This window comes from Saccostrea cucullata, unplaced genomic scaffold (genome assembly GCF_032062105.1).
Source record: "Saccostrea cucullata isolate Sc308-1 unplaced genomic scaffold, CSIRO_AGI_Scuc_v1 ctg2416, whole genome shotgun sequence".
In the NCBI taxonomy this organism is placed as follows: Eukaryota; Metazoa; Mollusca; class Bivalvia; order Ostreida; family Ostreidae; genus Saccostrea; species Saccostrea cuccullata.
In genome coordinates, this window is record NW_026941000.1 from 83,749 (window position 1) to 104,276 (window position 20,528).

General features: G+C 32.3%; 1 protein-coding gene across 2 annotated transcripts; it reads right to left on the reverse strand.

Annotated features, from left to right (window-relative positions):
* Nucleotides 1-823: 823 nt before the first annotated feature.
* LOC134256900 (uncharacterized) lies at nucleotides 824-19,963 on the reverse strand. 2 transcript variants are annotated; one of them, XM_062739578.1, is made up of 8 exons: nucleotides 19,495-19,963; nucleotides 18,203-18,264; nucleotides 14,587-14,827; nucleotides 12,752-12,856; nucleotides 12,493-12,547; nucleotides 8,615-8,820; nucleotides 4,519-4,595; nucleotides 824-1,969 (listed from the first exon to the last, which is right to left on the reverse strand). In XM_062739578.1, the coding sequence occupies exons 2-8, from the start codon at nucleotides 18,212-18,214 to the stop codon at nucleotides 1,766-1,768; spliced, it is 900 nt and encodes a 299-aa protein (XP_062595562.1). In that variant the 5' UTR covers nucleotides 18,215-18,264; nucleotides 19,495-19,963; the 3' UTR covers nucleotides 824-1,765. The 2 variants fall into 2 exon arrangements, with proteins under 2 accessions (XP_062595562.1, XP_062595564.1); XM_062739580.1 differs by lacking the exons at nucleotides 14,587-14,827; nucleotides 19,495-19,963 and having other exon boundaries at nucleotides 18,203-18,260.
* Between the last annotated feature and the right edge of the window lie 565 nt (nucleotides 19,964-20,528).

Here is a 20,528-nt window from a genome sequence, read left to right on the forward strand (position 1 = left end):
ATCACAGCACGTAAATATAAGGAATAACTGTCAGATTTTTCAATTTCATGAAGATGATCAATCGATTGGCTTGTGTGATAATTTTATGCTTCGGCGTTTATGCAAATTATCACGCAAGCTAATCGATTGATCACATCATGAAATCGAAAAATAAGACAGTTATTCCTTAATTTTATAACAAATTTTATCAAACATTGTATGTGTACAATGAAGCTTTCAATTTAGATCCAAGGGCAGATCACTCCACTTGCAGAAAACCCCCACAAAATAACAGTTCCTTAGTATGCAGTGTAGAGATGATTCTTCTACATAACAAAATAATAAAATCATGAGATTTCATTTATACAGGGTTCTCAAAATTTAAAGAAAGGACAAACTTTAAACCTACAAAAGTATTGCTAAAAAATTTTATCACTTCTCATGTAAATATTGATTTATTTAGTCAGGCAAGGTTTTTTAAAAGCTGAAACTTGTATCATACAAATATAGCCATTTCAGGATGTCGATTCATAGTTATATAAACTTCACAGGAAAGAATAATGTACGAGCACAAAGTGCAAAGTCAAAATATCATTCTTTGAGGTCGATATATCTATGGATTTAGGGCATGAAATACTATATTTGTTATACTATGTATAAATATAGTAACAGTACAGGTTAAATTTTAATAATAAAAAAGTGTCTCGTTGGGTGCATAGAATCTAATAATCAAAACTTAATTGTTTTCATGACATTGTGTACCGTTTATACTGAATTAATACATTATAATTAAGGAAGTGTAAAAAAATTGGTAAATTTTTTCTATGATTTTTTTGTCAAAATGTATGCTTGAAATATAAAACATTTATGTTATAAATGTACAGTAGATCAACGCTCAGGGCATTGTTACCTCATTCCTTTTGTGACGCCACAGTTACTTGTATGAGTGGGTGTTCTTTATGTAGAGAGTCCGACTCTATCCGAGCTTTTAAAGTTTTATAAAGTTTATAGCTAGAAAGTCTTGGTCCATCCACATTTACTTGTATATACCTTGACATGTGATGCCAAACGAGAGAATGGCGGATCTCCTTATATAATTCATCAAAGCAGCTGATAATGAACTGATAACATAAGAACCACAGAGAATTGTAAAAAATGTTTTATTTTCTCCTTGCATTTCATAAAGAATTTGTGACTGAGAAAAGGAATTAAATATTATGAAATTAGTAGAAATAATTTTTAGAAATAAGAGTGCAAATTGACTTCTTGACAACGGGTTGAAACAGAGATATCTCACCCCTGAGGGCGAAACAGCCTTATATTATATATACTTCCTAGATTCTGTCAGGCCTATGCCAAAACTTGTATTTCAGGGCTTATACACTTGTCTACTAGGTATTTTAAAAACCAATACTTTGTAATTGAATGAGGAATTTATTTCAATCGTGAGATAGGATTTTGTTATTTTCCGCACTTGTGAAAATAACTTGTATTTAGCGGACTTGAGTTCAATACTCATTCTCGCACGACCTTGGCGTTTACATGTAACAAAATAAGTGAAAGATTCTGGAAAAGGAGAAAAGCTATAAAAAGATTAATCAACCTAGCAGTCAGATCGCACATCACTTTTTTTTCCTTTTGAATTATTATAAAACTAAATAATCACAAATGATGGTTTTCGGTGAGACTTATCACACAAATAAATTTTCTTTGTCATTCCAGGCGTGACGTTCCTACGTTCCTCTTAGACACTAATTCAAGGAAAACCAGATAACTTCCATAAAATTCAATTGATTTCAGATGCCGATATTGTATACATTGGCTTAAGATACTGTTTTTTGTGTATTATATCATCTTCATCATTATTTTCCTCACGGAATTTATTGTCATCTCTCGTCTCGAAAGAAACACAGCATTTAACACATTTCATCACAGAATCTTCTAAGACGCAGCGAGTTTGTTTACATGATTTGCTGTCATCCAAATTCTCCTAAAATTATATTCAATTCTTTGAGTATTAATAAAACAGTCATCCATCATATCAAATGCAATCCTTACAAAAGCATGTTTTTAGTTATTATCATAATGGAAAAAGAATATAAAATTAAAACAAATATCATAAATAAACCAGAAGTCTCTGTCGAGACTGTAGCTCTACTGGTTTGTACTTATCAAAAACCATTGCACTATTTTATGTATCTTTGTGTAGTCTACTTGTGTGCCAACTTATTTTGAAATCAAACTAAAACTGTAGAAGGAGTAGCGTTTTAAAGGAATTTCACAGAAAACTCTATTTTTAGTAACTATGGTAACACCTTTCATCAAAATCAAAAACCGATACACTATTCTATGTATGTTAGTGTAGTCTACTTGTGTGCCAAGTTATATTGAAATCAGACCAAAATTGAGGAAGGAGTAGTGTTTTAAAGGAATTTCACAGAAAATTCTATTTTTAGTCACCATGGCAACACCGTTCATCGAATCAAAAACCGATGCACTATTCTATGTATCTTAGTGTAGTCTACTTGTGTGCCAAGTTATATTGAAATCAGACCAAAATTGTAGAAGGAGTAGCGTTTTAAAGGAATTTCACAGAAAATTCTATTTTTAGTAACCATGGCAACACCGTTCATCGAAATTAAAAACCGATGCACTATTCTATGTATCTTAGTGTAGTCTACTTGTATGCCAAGTTATATTGAAATCAGACCAAAACTGTAGAAGGAGTAGCGTATTAAAGGAATTTCACAGAAAATTCTATTTTTAGTAACCATGGCAACACCGTTCATCGAAATTAAAAACCGATGCATCATTCTATGTATCTTAGTGTTGTCTACTTGTGTGCCAAGTAATATTGAAATCAGACTAAAATTGTAGGAGGAGTAGCGTTTTTAAAAATTGTTTACAGACAGACGGACAGACAGACAGACAGACAGACAGACGGACGGACGCCGGACGCATTACTATCGCATAAGCTCTTCTGGTCTCTGACCAGTAGAGCTAAAAAGGATTAATTAACTAAATAAATTAATAACTTTTTTATATGCATAAATTGATGTAAATTATAGACATTGACTCTACAAGTGGCCCATGGGTCACATTGCTCACGTGAGCTAGAAAAAAAATCATTTTAGCATTGTTTATACTACTTAAGGATGCCTTCTTGTTGTAGCATATAACTGTTAGCATATAAATCTGTTCTTGAAAAATAAAACTTGTACTTCGAAAAATTATTGACAACTCATCGTGACCTTTCCCGCCGCCACCCCATCCAAGGATCCATGATTTGAACAAAACTAAATCTTCACTTCATGAGAATGCTTCTTTGTCAATATTACATAGCATAATGTTTCTGTTCTTTAAGAGATTTTCCTTTATAAATATATATTCTTGTGTCAGATCTTGTGAAAAAAAAATTATTAAGATTTTATTTTACTATGTATTTCTAAAATTCAAATATAATTTCTAATGTGAATACATTTCTATTGTTAAACCATTTTGGCCCCGTCCCATATACCCCCGGGGATCATGATATGAATTAACCTGAATCTACCATTCCTATGAGTGCTTCTATATAAATGTCACAAGTTATGGTTTTGATTAAAAAAAAAGAATTTTCAAAATATTTTCTTTTTAAGGACAAAGGCAATGTACCTAAAATACTTATAATTTTTCATGATATTCCTAAATTAAGATTAAAGCGTCATCAGATGTTCATACATGTAGACAAAAAGTCAGCATGCATTACCAGGGGTTTTTGAAAGATATTCATTGATGAAAGTTCTTTGATGATTCAAAGAAAAATACATCAAAAATTACTAAAAATATATATTCTAGATGTTTTTTTTTTTTTATCTAAATTTGTATAAGAAGAAGTTTACAACACCATATATAGGCATTAAAAAAAGTGCACAGTTCCTTCAAGAATTGGAATTCTTCAACTCCATAGAAAAAGACAAAAATGTCTAAACTACGTTGCGTATGTCCTTAAATCTTTGATTTCCCGTTATAGTTTCACCCTATCCGCAGGGTTCATGATGCATGCATAAACAAACTTAAATATACATCATCCCAAGATGCGTCAATATTAAAATTACCAATTAGATATTTATCTGATATATATTTCTGGGTTAAACTTTGATAACCTAATTTGCCTCTACCTATTCCCATACGCGTGGTCCTGATTTGAACAAACTTTAACCTACATTATTTCATAAGGCTTTCCTAAAGGTTTCATCACTTATAGCCTACTTAGTTTATATTCTTTTATATACCCAACAAATTTTCGGTATTCCTTAGTTATCTCCTTGGAAGGGGTTGTTACCCACCGTTTGAGCAAACTTAAATGCCCTTTATCTTTAGATAATCTTTGTCAAGTTTGGTTAAAATTGGTTCAAGTCGAAAATGTTAAAAATTTATGGCGACAACAAGGGCTACAGAAAACAGACAGATTTTGATTAGTAAAGCTCACTTGAGCCTTCGGATCGGATTAGCTAATAAAGAATATAATCATCATAAAAATATTACAAATATCTTTACCTCTCTTGAGTTAGAGGATCCATCATCTTTTGGAATAAGTTCAATATCACATCCTGGGTCTGATGTATTAGGTAAATCTGAGAAAAGCAAAGAAATGAACAAATACGCACAAAAAAAATAGCTTTTGAAATGGCTCAAAACAGAAAAAAGAAATTTATTTGAATCATTGCACATCTGAATATCTAAAGCCCTACTGTTCTGCAGCATACATTGTATTTGTTTCCAATTACACTGATCTCATTTCGTACAAAGACAAGTGTTGGCACGATAAAGATCCCTCAATATATATATATATATATATATATATATATATATATATATATATATATATATATATATATATATATATATATATATATATATATATATATATATATATATATATATATATATACATTAAATGGTCACGGATGGAAATTTATAAAAAGCACTAAAATTGACCAAAGGCACGAACAATAAAAATTGTCAAATTTTCGGGACGCCCTGTCCCTTCCTCAGGACAAAGAAAAAAGTTTAAAAGTCATAAGAACAAAGGAAAATGAGAAACAAAAACAACTAGCATTACTACTAAACTACTAAACACTAGATATTTACATACTTAATTACATGTTGAATTGGAAATTTTTAAGAACACCAATAAAGAAAGAAATCCGGACCGCTATGAAATGCGTCCGGTCTATCGGGTATACTCGGGTGAAGTGCGATTTGCATAATTGAACGAATTAATTATGCTAATTAATTACAACAATCAGTAAATCGTACATTGTTTCATTCTCTCAAAATGGCGTAACTTTACTTAATAAAGAATAATCAAAGAAAAATAATATAGCAGGGATATTTAAACATAGGAATTATGATCAATTATTAATTTTGAAATATTTAAGGACTTAATACCGGGAAAAAATAATTAACAAAGGCGTAAGCAATACATAGTTATGTGGGTTGTTCGAGAGTTGGTGACGCAAATTAACTGTAGAGTTTACACTGGATTGAGAGAATAATCTTGTTTAGTATCATCAGGAATTGGGTCTAGTTTACGTTCATTCTGGTGAAGTCATTCAGTTTGTTAATACCATTAGGGCGGAATGACTTCAATCTGTGCATCCAGAACTTTTCTTTGCTTTTTCTCTGAGCATCTGTCCATCTTGGGTTATGGTCAATCACCACTAATGTCATGTCCTCCCATTTGTGACCCTCAAGGTTGAAATGTTCCCCAACGAGTTCATTGAGTTTTTTGGTCCTAATGGTTGAACGGTGGTTATTGACTCTCCTGCGGAGATCTCCTGTTTCACCAATATACTGTTTGGAGCAAACTTTGCAACTGATGAGATAAATGCAGTTGTCAGTATGACAGGACAAATTCCCTAGTATTTTGTAGCTGCGGCTTGTAACAGGGCTGTTAAAACTGTCTGTGTATGTGCTGTGCTTACAAAGAAGACATCTTCTGTCAGAGCAAGTTTTAAAGCCCCCGTTAGGTAATGGGTTGTCAAGTCTGGTTCTTACTACCATGTCCTTTAGGTTCCTTGGGCGTCTGTATGCAGCCAATGGGGGGTCCTTAAAGACGTCTGCCATTCGTTTGTTTGAATGGAGAATTGGTAGGTTCTTTTGAAGGATACCGCTAAGGTTCTTAAGGACGGGGTGGTATGTGGTTACCAGAGGGACCCTGCCGCTATTGTCCTTCTCCTTGTAGCGTAATAGGTTTTGCCTGTCATGTCCCGCCTTCTCATCAATAGCTGTTTGTACGGTGCGGGCATTGTATCCTCTTTTGCATAAGTGGGACTTAAGAAGACCACTTTGCTCCTGATATAAGGCAGGGGACGAACAGATGCGTCGAATTCTGGTGGCTAGACCCTTAGGCACTCTCTTAAAAGTGTGTGGGGGATGACAGCTAGAGGGCATAAGATATAGGTGGGAGTCTGTGGGTTTGGTGTGGAGACTGAATTCGATTTCACCATCAATCAGGGTAGATGTAGTATCTAGGAATACGTTTTTCGAATGAGTTACGTCTACTGTCTACGTCTACGTCTAACTAGACCCAATTCCTGATGATACTAAACAAGATTATTCTCTCAATCCAGTGTAAACTCTACAGTTAATTTGCGTCACCAACTCTCGAACAACCCACATAACTATGTATTGCTTACGCCTTTGTTAATTATTTTTTCCCGGTAATAAGTCCTTAAATATTTCAAAATTAATAATTGATCATAATTCCTATGTTTAAATATCCCTGCTATATTATTTTTCTTTGATTATTCTTTATTAAGTAAAGTTACGCCATTTTGAGAGAATGAAACAATGTACGATTTACTGATTGTTGTAATTAATTAGCATAATTAATTCGTTCAATTATGTAAATCGCACTTCACCCGAGTATACCCGATAGACCGGACGCATTTCATAGCGGTCCGGATTTCTTTCTTTATTGGTGTTCTTAAAAATTTCCAATTCAACATGTAATTAAGTATGTAAATATCTAGTGTTTAGTAGTTTAGTAGTAGTGCTAGTTGTTTTTGTTTCTCATTTTCCTTTGTTCTTATGACTTTTAAACTTTTGGACATTTGTATAACTGCCTGAATAGCCGAACATGGCGAAAGCGCTTGCAGTAAATGTTTTGTGATATTTTTGGATTTTTACTTTTAAATATATATATATATATATATATATATATATATATATATATATATATATATATATATATATATATATATATATATATATATATATATATATATATAAAGCACTAAAAATGACCAACGACACGAACAATAAAAATATATATATATATGTTACATTTAATGGTGTGACAAAATCTTATACGCTGGTCAAGATAAAAAAGCAACACGCGGGTTATGTAAATTTTTCTGCAATAGCTGCGACCGTTAATTCCAGTATAAACAAACAAAGAAAGACATTTTATTGTTTATATTTATATCTGTTTAAACAATCATTTAAAGTAGGATTGAAAAGATTAATTATTGTAATAATGATGCGAACGTCTTTATACGTTTCATTGATGGAACAGCCACTGATCAAGAAATCTGTACAGGCGACATGCCTAATGTAGTCCATGCAGTGATTAACGCAATGGGTTTCTTAAGAAATTAAAGAGAAAATATTAAGTGGATGTAAATATTCAACAGCAAGGAGTAATCTTTGATGGCCAAGCTGTTTTGAGAAAAAAGATGCTGAAGATGTTACCGTGATATTTTACTCATTTGAAATTTATTCCTGAAAATAGCATGTTACTTCATTTGAAAGACTTCAAATCATTTGGACGAAAAGATACACATGTACATCTATAAAACTGATAAAGGTTGATTTGAAACCTTACTTGAGCATTCAGCTGATCTTATCTAAAAATTCCGAAAAATTAGAAGGGCAAACAGCCAAATACTCAGTACAGTGATTACCATAACAAGCATGGGAAAAGCTTAGGTTAGAAGAACATGATTTGGTGTGTAAATAACATTTGTTTCAAATTCATTGAATTATTATGTTGAATAAAAAATTAATCGGGAATGTAAATTCGTGGATGAAGATGACAATCGAAATTTACAAACTAGGAGAAATCATTATTATGAATAAGCAACTGTGATTTTTGACTTTAAATTAGTAAGGACCATATTAAAATAAATTTACGTCATTTTTCTAGAGGTAATCTGAAGAATAATTTCAATATTTCATATTTCTTGTTGTTACACCTTTAAAAATCACAAAGTGTATTTCCTGTGTTTTAGGAAAGTAGGATATGATTTTAATGTAAAACGCTAGAAAAAATATAAAGAAATCACATGGAAACAATTTTTTGCAACTAACAGATAATTTGAACTCACAATCATTGGTTGTCTGGTCTTAGTCAAAAGAAGCTATTGTACATTAACACATATCTTAGATATTGTCTGGAAACTTAATGGTTACAACAAAACAGAATGACAGATAAACAAACGAAAAAACACAATTTAACACCCCATCTCTAGTTATAGCAGGAGACCACAATCTGTTTGGCATAGCCAATTTCAATTTATGATAGCAATCATATCATTATGAAAAGTTAATTTGAAATATCTATTACAACACAGTATAGTAAGCATACCAGGATTGAGTTCTTGTGATCTCCTTTTCTGTCTCTTTTTTCTTTTCCAAATGAGAAAGGCCAAGCTCAAAAATACAAAAAAGGCTAACAAAACACCAAGGATAATCACAAAAATCGTTGCTGCATTGGTGGATTTGTCTTGAGGATGTGATGCATCTTGAAAATTCATTTTTGTATTGTTGGCTGTAATATTCCATTTGCTGTTTCTAAAAGAAGTCGAATTATAATAATAAAAAAACATAGGCAAGAACATTACTATTAAAACTCAAGAATATTGTGGACTGAAAAAATACAACTGCCTAATATGTGAAATATTTCTCCTTGTAATCTCATCATATACATTAACCATAGGTTTATTTTTACCTACATATCAAAATCATTCCACATCTTCACTAGCATTGTTTTAATAAATCTATACATATAATCAATTTTCAATCCACCCTTACTCTTATTTGTAGCATTATTTGAGGAATCCGCGCTACCAAGTATATCTTTTAAGATGTACACTGAACCTAACTTCTAAGTGTTCACCTAACATTTTCTAAGTGTTAAAGAACAAATGCATACAAAAAATAATTTCTTTAATTCATGGTTAATGACGCATATTTCAGTTCGATGTTGTGTAAATTTCATGTCAGTATCTCGTCAGAATTTCAAGTAAGGTGTCATGGAAATTATGTACCCTTAAATGAAAATTTACAGAACAATATTTATTAGAATAATATTTGTATTTATGTATTTAAAGGTACTTGGACACAAATTGGAAGTTATTATTTTCTCTAAAATATTACGACTTATATATTTTTATAGCATTACACACAAAAATTAATTAAAAGTCTTACTTCGTTTAAAAGATACTGAAAGTTCAAATTTAATTTTATTCTTAATCCTTAGGAAAAGTGGCAATTTCGTTTTGTATAAATGAAAAATATTAATGCTATAATCCAGAAAATTCAGAGTAGGCACGTTCGAAAGCAAAACAAACATATAATATATTGTCAGTCCGTGCAGTTGTGGTAAGCAGACTGTGAGGATTAAACGCACCCGGTGAATTCTAAATATAAACAATAACAGAACTCTAGCCCTGTTTACAAAAACTGTGTACATAACACGAGTGTTCTCGATTTGCTAAACTCTGTACGCATCTCTTAGTTCGGAATGACGATACTTGTGAAGGTGTTTTGCTTTCTAACATTTCTACTCTGAAGAAAATTTTTTTTCTTGATAAAAGTTATAATATTTATCTGTTATAATATATCTCATTAAAACACATCAAAATTGCCACTTTTCCTAAGGATTAAGAATAAAGATAAAATTTGTGAAAGTGCAAGGATGTGTCAATCAAACCCGCCAAAAAAATTTAAAGTTTTAATAACTTTTAAATGAAACAATATTTTTAATTAATTTTTGTGTGAAATGCTATTAAAATATATAATTCGTAAAATTATACAGAAAAAATGAGAAAATATTAACATCAAATCTGTGTCCAAGTACCTTTAATGCAATAATTTGTTTGGAGGTTTCCGGAAACATTTAGGTTGGTAAATTGTGAAAAATCTCAGATCCACGCCTTGCCTGATGGATCTATGGAATAAGACAACCACTCCCCCTAATTACTGCAAGATATCCTCTCCTGTTGGATACCATGTATCCCCGAATAGGAAATTAAAACATCTGCTGCAACACCTATTGCATATATCTTTCAAAACGGTTGAAATTGTGTGGATGTGTGGGGGTGATATCTTTATGAATATCAAAAACGTGTTCAATGGAATCCAGATACGGGGTTTTGACAGTGTATCATCATTCAGAGGTTTTTGGTCAATATCTCTGGACGTTTAGTACGTAAGTACACCGCTTCAAGGATGATTTAGACTGCTTGAGATGATATTAGACCGCCACGAGCACCATCATTTTCATACCATTGAAATGTTTGTTTTTGTGTTTCTAAGATTATGTCAAAACAATTTTGCACTTTTTTAACCTGGTGTGACGCGAAGCTGCGGTCTCAGGCAAAGATTAAGGTCATTTCCGGTGTGTTAAAATTGTGTCCAAAGCTTTCAATTTGCGATAAATTGGGGATAAAAATGACGCATAGCCTATAGAAAAAAGAAAAATGTGTTTAAATGGCTTTTATACAAAAAGTTTCATGATGAATGTTCAAGAAACAAGAGAAAACATTCGCTGACAAAATTCGTCGCTTTATGCAGGTTTCCATGGCAACGGTAGCCATTTTTAAACTGAATGACCACACAACACAACTACAACCGGTGGTCGCCCTTCGAAGAAAGTTTCGAAGGAATATTGTTCGAGCCATCTCCGAGAAATAACAAAAACATGCGTACAATCGCAATATGTCGCCTGACTTCGTTCGGGGCGACATAATAAAAGTGAGTAAAATGCGGTGCAAGGACGATGCAGATATCAACATTCCTACGCCCCTACCTTCTTTCTCATTGTCATTTTGCCAATTTTTTTTTTTTGTGAGACTAGTTTTTAAAATTTGATAATGATTACAAAAAGATGTTAATCTAACAAAACTCATGACACATTGTACAGTTTTATTTTCTTAAGCTTGGTCACGGAACATTGGTTTTTATTGGTGATATTTGATTTTCTTTCAACAATTGTTGAGATGTCTCGTTTGTTGTAATATTTGAAAATATCATACCATTCTATATACTAGTAGTAGTTTAAAAATAGATACATTTTTAAGTGAAAATTCAGAAGTTTTGTTAAGTGTATTATTTTGGTATCACAAAAACAACACTGCAATGCTTTCATATGTAAATAAAATATACATGACTGTTAAGAAACCCTTTTCTTGCACAGTTATTGATATATTTGGAAAAATGGGTATAAAAAACAAGGTTTCGGCGGTCATGCCTTTTCCCTTCTTTTAATGGTAACAATATGAACAAAGTTTAACATGCCATATCTTGAAATATCTGAGTAGCACTGTTAAAAAATCTTCCTATTTTTAGAGTGAGAAATCGTTATTCATTTTTAGACCAAACCCAATGTAGGGTTAGCATTACGGTGAGGGTTAAGGCTAGGGTTAGCCTGCTAGGGTTAGGTTAGGGTTAAATTTGCTATCCCATAGAAATTGTTAACCCACCCTTACCTTGGGAATGAGTTTATAAACTCGAAATAAACTTAACATTCATCTCTCATATGTTTCAATTTTTCAAATGACATTGGCACGTTACACTAGTGTCTGAAGCAACACAGTTAAGAGTCATTTCCTGCCGATATTTCAAATATTCATTCAACCGCGCACTTGTTTCAAGAATTTTAAAATATCTTGGAATTACAGTGACAGATGTGAAAGCTCTGATGATTCACAAAAGGAACATTTTGACGTTTTTTCCGTAGCCAGTCAAAAGGACAACCAGCCTATCATGTAGATAGATGTACATATAGTTCAGTAATTTTATATTTTGTTTTAGCACATTGCATAAAACAGTCGTTTAGCCAGTTACGAATTTTGATCAGTTCTAAATAAAATTAATTAAAGGTTAAATAAAGAGTTGATGATTAATAGCTTTAAAAGTGTAAATATAATTTGATTGTATCAATACTTTTTTATTAGTGTTTGAATTATTTGAAGATTCCATTTTTTGTCGTTATTTATGTTAGTTTGTGTTTGATATCGTACCTAAAATAGTCGACATACTATTAGATTGGATCACATCTGAATCACTGTGACTCGTGTGTATGCGAAAAAAAAGATTGAGGTAATGTGAGCGCTAGGCTTACTAAATGATACCCCCGCCTCTCGTGTGGTAAAGTCCATGTTTTGCTCTTAAAGACCAAAAATAAGTGTCAGATGAAAAAGTAAAATAGAAGATGTACAATGCAAAAAAATGTTTCATCACCCTGATTCAGTTGTTTCATCACTCTGCTGTCTGGTAAAGTTGTAACATTCTTGATCTATTAAAGAAAGATATGACTCAAGGTTTGACAAGCATACTTATAAACACAAAACATCCATCTTCTACTAGAAGTAAATTCTTAAAAGACTCATGTCTCAACTCATTAACATTTTAGATTAAAATGTAAAATGATTGCCGTCTGATATTTAGCATATAGCGTAGATGTTCAAGAAATTAAATCAGTCATCTTATTTTAACTTACATTTGTAAACATCGCCTGAATTATATATCTTTGGGCATTGCTTACACTTTGCTTCATGATTCGTTTGGATTATTTTTCCAAGGAAGTTGTATTCAGCACAGTGTCCTATATAAAATGAAAACAAATCAAATTCAACAAATCTGCACCTACTAAGAAATATTTGCAATTATGAACTGAAAAAAAAACACTCATAAGTCTGCCGTTTCCATGAATATGTCTTTATCTACTTAATAGAATGGTAGATATTTTCAAATTATTACAACAAATGAGTCTTCCAAACAATAGTTGAAAGAAATTAAAATATTACAGTCGAAAACCAATGTTCCGTGACGGAGCTAAAAATCAACAAATTTGTACTTTGCTTACTAAACCCCAAGGGATATTGACCAAAAGGTATTTGAGTGATCATGCACTGCCATATCCCCGGATTTTTATAAGCAATGTAAAAGCCCCCCCCCCCCCTCGTCAAAATTTTATCGGTTTGGAAAAATGTAGGCAGTAGGTGTTGCAGCAGATGGGAGATGGGTCAATCTCCTATGCGGGGGTACATGGTATCCAACAGTAACGGATGCCCTGCAGTAATTAGAGCGAGGGTGGTCTTACCAAAAGAGTTTTTTTTATGAAAATTTTCATTTTGAGGGTACATCATTTCCTTGACAGTTTGCTTAAAATTCTGACGAGATACTTACATGAAATAAAAGCAACTGAAATATGCATCATAACCATGAATTTAAGAAATTTTTGATCATGAACATTTATTCTTTTTAATTAAAAAAAAATATTGCATGAACACTGTGTTTGCATTTATATTTGAGAATTTTTACCCCATATTGAAATTTCACCACTTGTTGTCGAAGGGCCACACATTTGGATCTATACTTACACTCAGGACAATTGAGTCGCGATGTTGTTTTTTTTTTTGCTTGTCAGCACCTACTGCGACACGGACCCTCGTCTTAGAGGTTCTCATTCGAAAGACCAGTTTTCACGAAAACATAGAGGTCGAACCCTAGAGGACCTCGAAACATAGAGGAGCAAACACTCTAACTACTGCAACACGCAGACTACTATACTACATTTGTAGTATATGTGTGTCGGTAACTTGATGTCAGCTGAACTATATACATGTACTGTGTTCTGCGAATTTTCAGGGATTGTTTGTGGAGCTGCAAAAAGTCAGAAAGATTAAATAGAAAAGGGAATATTTTATCTGAGACAAAATCCATTGACAACGGATGAACATGCAACTAAACTCTTAAACACACATAAAAGAAAAAAAAACTTCACTTCATGTAATACTACACACTACTATGTTGGAAATTCATTCAAAGAAATAGAAGACTATGGGGCTAGATAAAGTAAAACCAGAATCAATCTTTTACTTAATTTATTTTTTTTTTAATCAAATGATGCATTCTCGTATTAAATATTTTTTTCGCCCTGAGTATTCTTTAAATCATAGTTTGCAATTGTTAAAATGCATTGATCAACACATATCTCTCATAAGTTCAAAATTGACAATAAAAAAAAACCACTAGCTGTCGAAGATTACAGATTACGTTCAGATTCATATAAATATATTAAAACAGAGTTCTGCATATTTATCTTATTTGGAGCTATCATTCTTGTTAAAATCTATTTTGAAACTTACCTTAAGATATGATAAAATGGAGTCAAAATAAGCAAAGTAGAGCTAAAAGCAACTTTTAGCAGTAAACAATTATAATCTTTAAAAAATATCCCCCATATCCTAGTAAATACCAAAATGTAACTGAACATATGTTAAACAAAGAGATTATTAAAAAAAAATAAATAATGTAAAATGTGGCATATACCAGAAAAAATTCTACTTTCTTGAGCACATACTTCCACCGTGGTATTACGAAAATGGTTTAAGAGACAATGATACACGTAAGGCTTTGGTTCAGAACAGTTATGTTGTGTGGTCAAGTAAGTACAGTTCTTTAGAAGGGATTGTTTTCTCCATTCTGCAATATTCTTGGGGCAAGAATTAACAATTTCCTCCGAAGCTTCAGGGAATCCACAGCTCTCTCCAGAAACCAAAATTCGCAAAAACTGTAATATAAGAAGCCCAGTTCAAGATATCTAAGTACATGGTTGCTGTATATGATGCATATGTATTCTAAGAATTACTCCAATGGCACAAGAAAAAAAGATATATACAATTTATTACAATAGAAATGAGACTAGAGCTAAATTACACAGTCAATACAATACACAACCTACATGTTATAGATACATGTACGTCCCTAACAGAATCATGAGTTTGCTTTCTGTTTTCGTTTTGGCTCCGCTAGATATGTCTATGCACCAAAGGCCGATATATATTATTATAATATATGCAAATGGTTAGATTAACTCTCTACAACTTACTGAACTGTAAGGCAACATACACTTAATTTTCGTGAACGTCATATTTTTGTTCACATAATAGAAATATGACGTTTCCTTTTCCCTGCAAGCACTTTTAAACGAGGTACAAGTTAAGTGTTAATAATATTGATAATATTATTTTAATAAGTAAATAAGTAAGTAAGGTTTCGGAATTTTCAATTTCACCCTGGGGGTCAAATATACGACTATTTTTGCGACGATCTATTTTTCGCTTTTTCTGTGATCAATTTTGATTCGCAAAGTATAAAACTCGCAGAAATAATGTCAGCTATTTTGTGCCATAAAACATAATCATTCTTAAAAGAATGGCAAAAAAAAAACCATTTATACCTGTTGAAAAATCATCACAATCAATAGACTTGTTAATAATCATCTCCCAAACGATGATTAGGATACTGTTTAAAATGTAACAGTAGTTTGAGGATTTGTTTGACAGACGGACGGGCGGACGAACATGGGTAACAACAATATATCCGAACTTTCATTACAAAGTGCGGGTATAACAAAATAAATACCGTAAATCTGGAAATTTTTACTGTAGATAAATTTTTAGCAAAATTGCGCGTGCATTGCATTCGCAAAAATACTTTTCTTAAAAATAAATCAACATGTGAAGAATTTTTTTCTGAGAACTCGTGTCTTTTTTTAACTCAGTGAATGGGCGTCAGTAAGCACTGGTCATTTTTAAAAGAAACCTGTTTACACAAGTCTACGATATAACTACAAGTTAATTACCCATGCGTGTAAATTGCCCTCATTATATGCAATATCGTCCGATGATTTGACAAGCATTGAGGCGTTAATCCCCTTTTTAATTATTTCATCATTTAATTTGCCAATAAAGAGAGAACTGTAATTTTATCTAACCGTGTATCAACACGGGCGATAACTCAAAATCAGTGCATTTACTAGAAAGTTCCAAATGTTAACGCGGCGTATAAATTTTAGGTGAGAAAAAACCAAACGTTGAGAAAATTAGTTATATTTTTTCTCCATTTGGATTATACTTTAGATAAAGGCATACACAACCTCTAAAATGTTTGTTATAATTGATTTAGAAATTATTTTCAGTGCAAATCCTTTTGTATTTTTATCAAAATTGTTTTGGATTGATTTTGCAATTTCTTGCCACGTTGCGAGTATATTGGTGGAATTCTAACTGGGCATATTATTTGAAAAATAACCTGATATGAAAATCTTCAGTGATTTTTATTTTTAGCACCAGTGACAATTCGCAAAAATTTGAAGCGTAAAAATTAATCAACAGCTTTTTGACCCAAATTCGCAAAAATAAATCGACGTAAAAATTTCCAGATTTACGGTAAATGTAGCATGCAGCCCGGAGAATTACTATATATCAATTTAAAATATTGTGTACTAAATGTATTATATTTGGCGTGTATGATATTCATTTCTCAGAACGTTACAAGCGTAGCGTGGATTTGATTAAGCGCTTTCTGAATTTGATAATATGCCAGTAAAATATAAAAGACATTAAGCTTTTTACATGTACTTGATTTACTGAATTCTATTTTCGCTATACAGAAAACGCAACCATATATAGTTCGTTTACAGTTATGCATATTTTTTTAAGATAATGTTAATACATGTACAATGTAATTGATTTACACGTACACTCACTTTAACACTCTTTGTTTGCATATATTCAATGTTAAGCATTGCATTGAATAACACAAACAAGTCCACTGGTCAATGCATTTGATGTTTAATCCCAATTAACAATTTTTTGTCATGTTGATTGGTCGACGCGAAGATTGATTAATCGCTAATCTTGATTGAATGCTCTGTTATGTGATACCAAACCCGCAAACTCTTTCTTGTGCCCTGTTCACACGGAGAGTTTAATTCGAATTAAACGTAAAGTTAACGCGAATTAGCTTCGCTTAGCGTTCACACGGAGAATTTAATGCGAATTAGTTTAATTCGAATTAGTTTACTGCGCATTAAATTACTTCGCATTAGCTCCGTGTGAACGCTAAGCGAAGCTAATTCGAATTAAATTTTGACGCATGCGTAAGGCCAGAATTAAGTCACAGGACACATGTTGGTGGTTAGATATATGTATTTGTGCTATATTTGGTTCAAAAATTGAGGGAAAGTATGTTAATCACTAAAATCAATGAATACCTGTAGCCACCACATGATGTATCAAAGGATGGCTCTGCACACATGACGTGATTTACAAATGACGTCATAATAGACTTACAGACGCCTGACTGTAGAAGTAAAATTTTAATTCGCATTAGTTTACTTCGCATTACCTGTCGTGTGAACGCAATTTAATTCGCATTATTTTGATTCGCATTAGTTTACTTCGCATTAATTTACTTCGAATTAAACTCGTCGTGTGAACAGGGCATTGGAATCTGCTCAATTTTGGGTTTGCTTTCAGCTTTTGTTCCTGGTCCGCTTTGGGTTTGCGATGCAATCCGGGTTCGCTTTCTGTAAGGATGTGTCAGTACTGCCCACATGTTACATTTACCAAACCACACAGACTTCTTTACGGTTTACAAATGACATAATGAATTTTATCCCATGTTTACCCCTTTATCCCGTGGATATGACCCATTGGATAAATTTTTTATATCCCACAGTTAATTGCCGTAATGACGTCACAATGGTTTTGCGTTAGCATGATGAAGTAAAATAAAGTAGAGTGCTGTATAAAACAGTGTATAACATCGGTTGTGAAGCATTAAACATGGGATAAAAAGAATCTCCCATGATTTGTAGTTGGATATGATTTTCATCCAACTCGTTGTGTGTTTATATACGGATAAACATCACACAACTCGTTGGATAAAATCATATCCAACCACAGATCATAGGAGATCCTATATATACTTTGTACCAAAATTACTCTTATGCTATTCTAGTCTCTAAAGTATCAAACAAATGTGTTCTATGATCATTGAACAACTTTTTAATGCAGGTAGTGTAGTCTTCCAATAATAATGTATTAGAGATTCGTCTTCAAGTGAATATACATTTTCATTTGTAACAGTATAATCTTACTAGAAATGGCATCCATTTTTTCCTCAACACCGAGACTGCTAACAATCCATAAATAACAAATTCTGTAAATAAAATCAAATCATTTCAAAATTTTCTAAAAGCATGAGAAATAAGAACTATTTAGTGATGTGATTTGGCCCGTATGATATGATAACATACAAAACAGGGTTCGCATATTCATAACCCACTCATTTTGAGGACTTGATTATTTTTAATCAGTTTAGACTGTTCGGCATTTGAGAAAGACGGTGTGAGACTTTGGTGATTTTTGAAGAACTAAAATACTAGTACTAGTTTAATTTATTAAATTTGTGAAAATGTTATTTTTTAACACTTTCTTAAATGTGAAATTTGTAAGAAAATACATTATCAATCAAAGTAGAAATAATTGACAGTTACTATTGTGCATCTTTTCATTCAGAGCAATTAAACTAAAATTTCCAGATTTTCAAAATGTAAAATATCATTGTAATAAAAATATTTCAAACCAATGAAAGTGCAATAAACATGTTGTTTAATACATGTATGATCTATCTTGTCTGAATGACATTGAAACCGTAAAGATGCTTTTTATGAGGAATGCTAATTGTAATTGTATGGCGGAAATAAGACATTGAAAAGGGTGCTAAATTAAAACATTTGATGACTTCATCAAGAATTGTTTTAGTGAATAGCCGCAATCAAATTTAGCAAGTTTGGTTGTGCCCCCCCCCCCCCACTTTACCTCTAATATATAATTACTCTGTATGGGCCTAATGGGAGAAGAGCGATAACAAAAATATGAAAAAAAGAAAACATGTACATGTATGTCAAGTTTTGTGTGAGTCTAGCTACATGTACACTAATTAAAAAAAAAATATTGAGCAACAATTTACCCCCACCCCTAAAAAAATCAACCCAACCGGGACAAAAGCAGCAATTATTTTAAATTACTTTGAAAAAAGAAAGTTATGGCAAAAAATTATCAAACCATTTATGTTTAACGACATCTTTCTCCAGCACTATGAAACCAAAAGTACAAAAAAATATATCCAACCGGAAATAACTTTTTACACATACGGTTTAACCAATCGCATCATCTCGGGTCTTTCCGTGAGAGGTCGGAAAAACAACTTCGAGGTCGTTTTTCCCCTAGTCGGAAATTAAGGCCCGAGAAGTTGCGATCGACGGTCTAACGTTGGATCTAATGAATTTGTACCCCAAGCGAGTTTCCTATGTTGAGATTAGTATTTTTATTGCTATATAGATACATGGCACTCTTATCTTTACCCAATATAATATGATAAACTTACCTTGATTGAAGGTTTTCCATACACTGTACCATTGAGTGGAAAATTATGTCTTGCAGTTGATAATAAAAAGTCATACAGTATACACAGGTTATTCCCAATCGAATACAAAATAATCATTATACTTTAATTTCTGGTCCTGTAGAGACATGAAATTTATGTCGACAATCCAGGATATGGCCTTACAAGTTATTTCGTTTTAGATATCAGATGAAGTGTTAAAAAAAAAAAACTAAGGCATCCCAAAGCACAATGCACATTCAATATAACTTTTAATACCACATGAATGTATATCAATTCCATTTTGTTTTAAATTTCCTTTTTTCACGAAAAATCCAGCAGAGATTTTACACATACGTATAAGATCCCTTTTCTCATCCATTGTCATCAACTGTTTCTTACAGTGTCAAAAAATAAAATAACACTACCTTTACAACTTTCGTTTTATCAATTCCAGTAAATAAGCTGCTATTTTTACCTAGATAGGGTTTCCGCGGGTAGTCGTACGCCTGAAATGACTTAATCTTTCTTGTTTCGACCACTCAGATCACACCTGACTTCCGACGCCGATAACAATGAAACAGACACAGTGTACACACAATACATTCCACATGTGTTCTACCCACATATAATTTTGATATATTAATGAAGCACAATCTATAAACAAGCAGCCAGTGTCAAACGATAAGATATGATTGACTTGAGTATATAACTAAAATTTCTTGTGTAACTTTTCTTTTTTGCAAAATGCACTCTGTTAGAAAATCGATCCTTTTTAGTAATAAAAAGGTTTTAATTTTTTTTTTTGGTAACAAAGAAGCGTGTTCAGCAAGGCGAGCAATGTAATGCTATTACACTTTAGAATTTGTTAGAAGAACCTATTTAAATGAATGCTTGTTTTATCCCGATATCGCAGGTCTTTTTTTAGATTACCGTAAACACTTGACATGAAGCCTAGGCCTTCACATGTAGAATGAATACTTTGAACTATTTTCAACCATGTTTTTTTTTTAAATTTATTTTCCGAATTAAAGCAG

Bases quoted from the DNA above. Each gene is read 5' to 3' on its own strand.
- LOC134256900 (XM_062739578.1), bottom strand. The intron at 4,596-8,614 runs GTATGCTTACTA...TGCTTTTCTCAG, and splicing joins ATCACAAGAACTCAATCCTG to ATTTACCTAATACATCAGAC. The intron at 1,970-4,518 runs GTAAAGATATTT...ATATAATTTTAG, and splicing joins GATCCTCTAACTCAAGAGAG to GAGAATTTGGATGACAGCAA.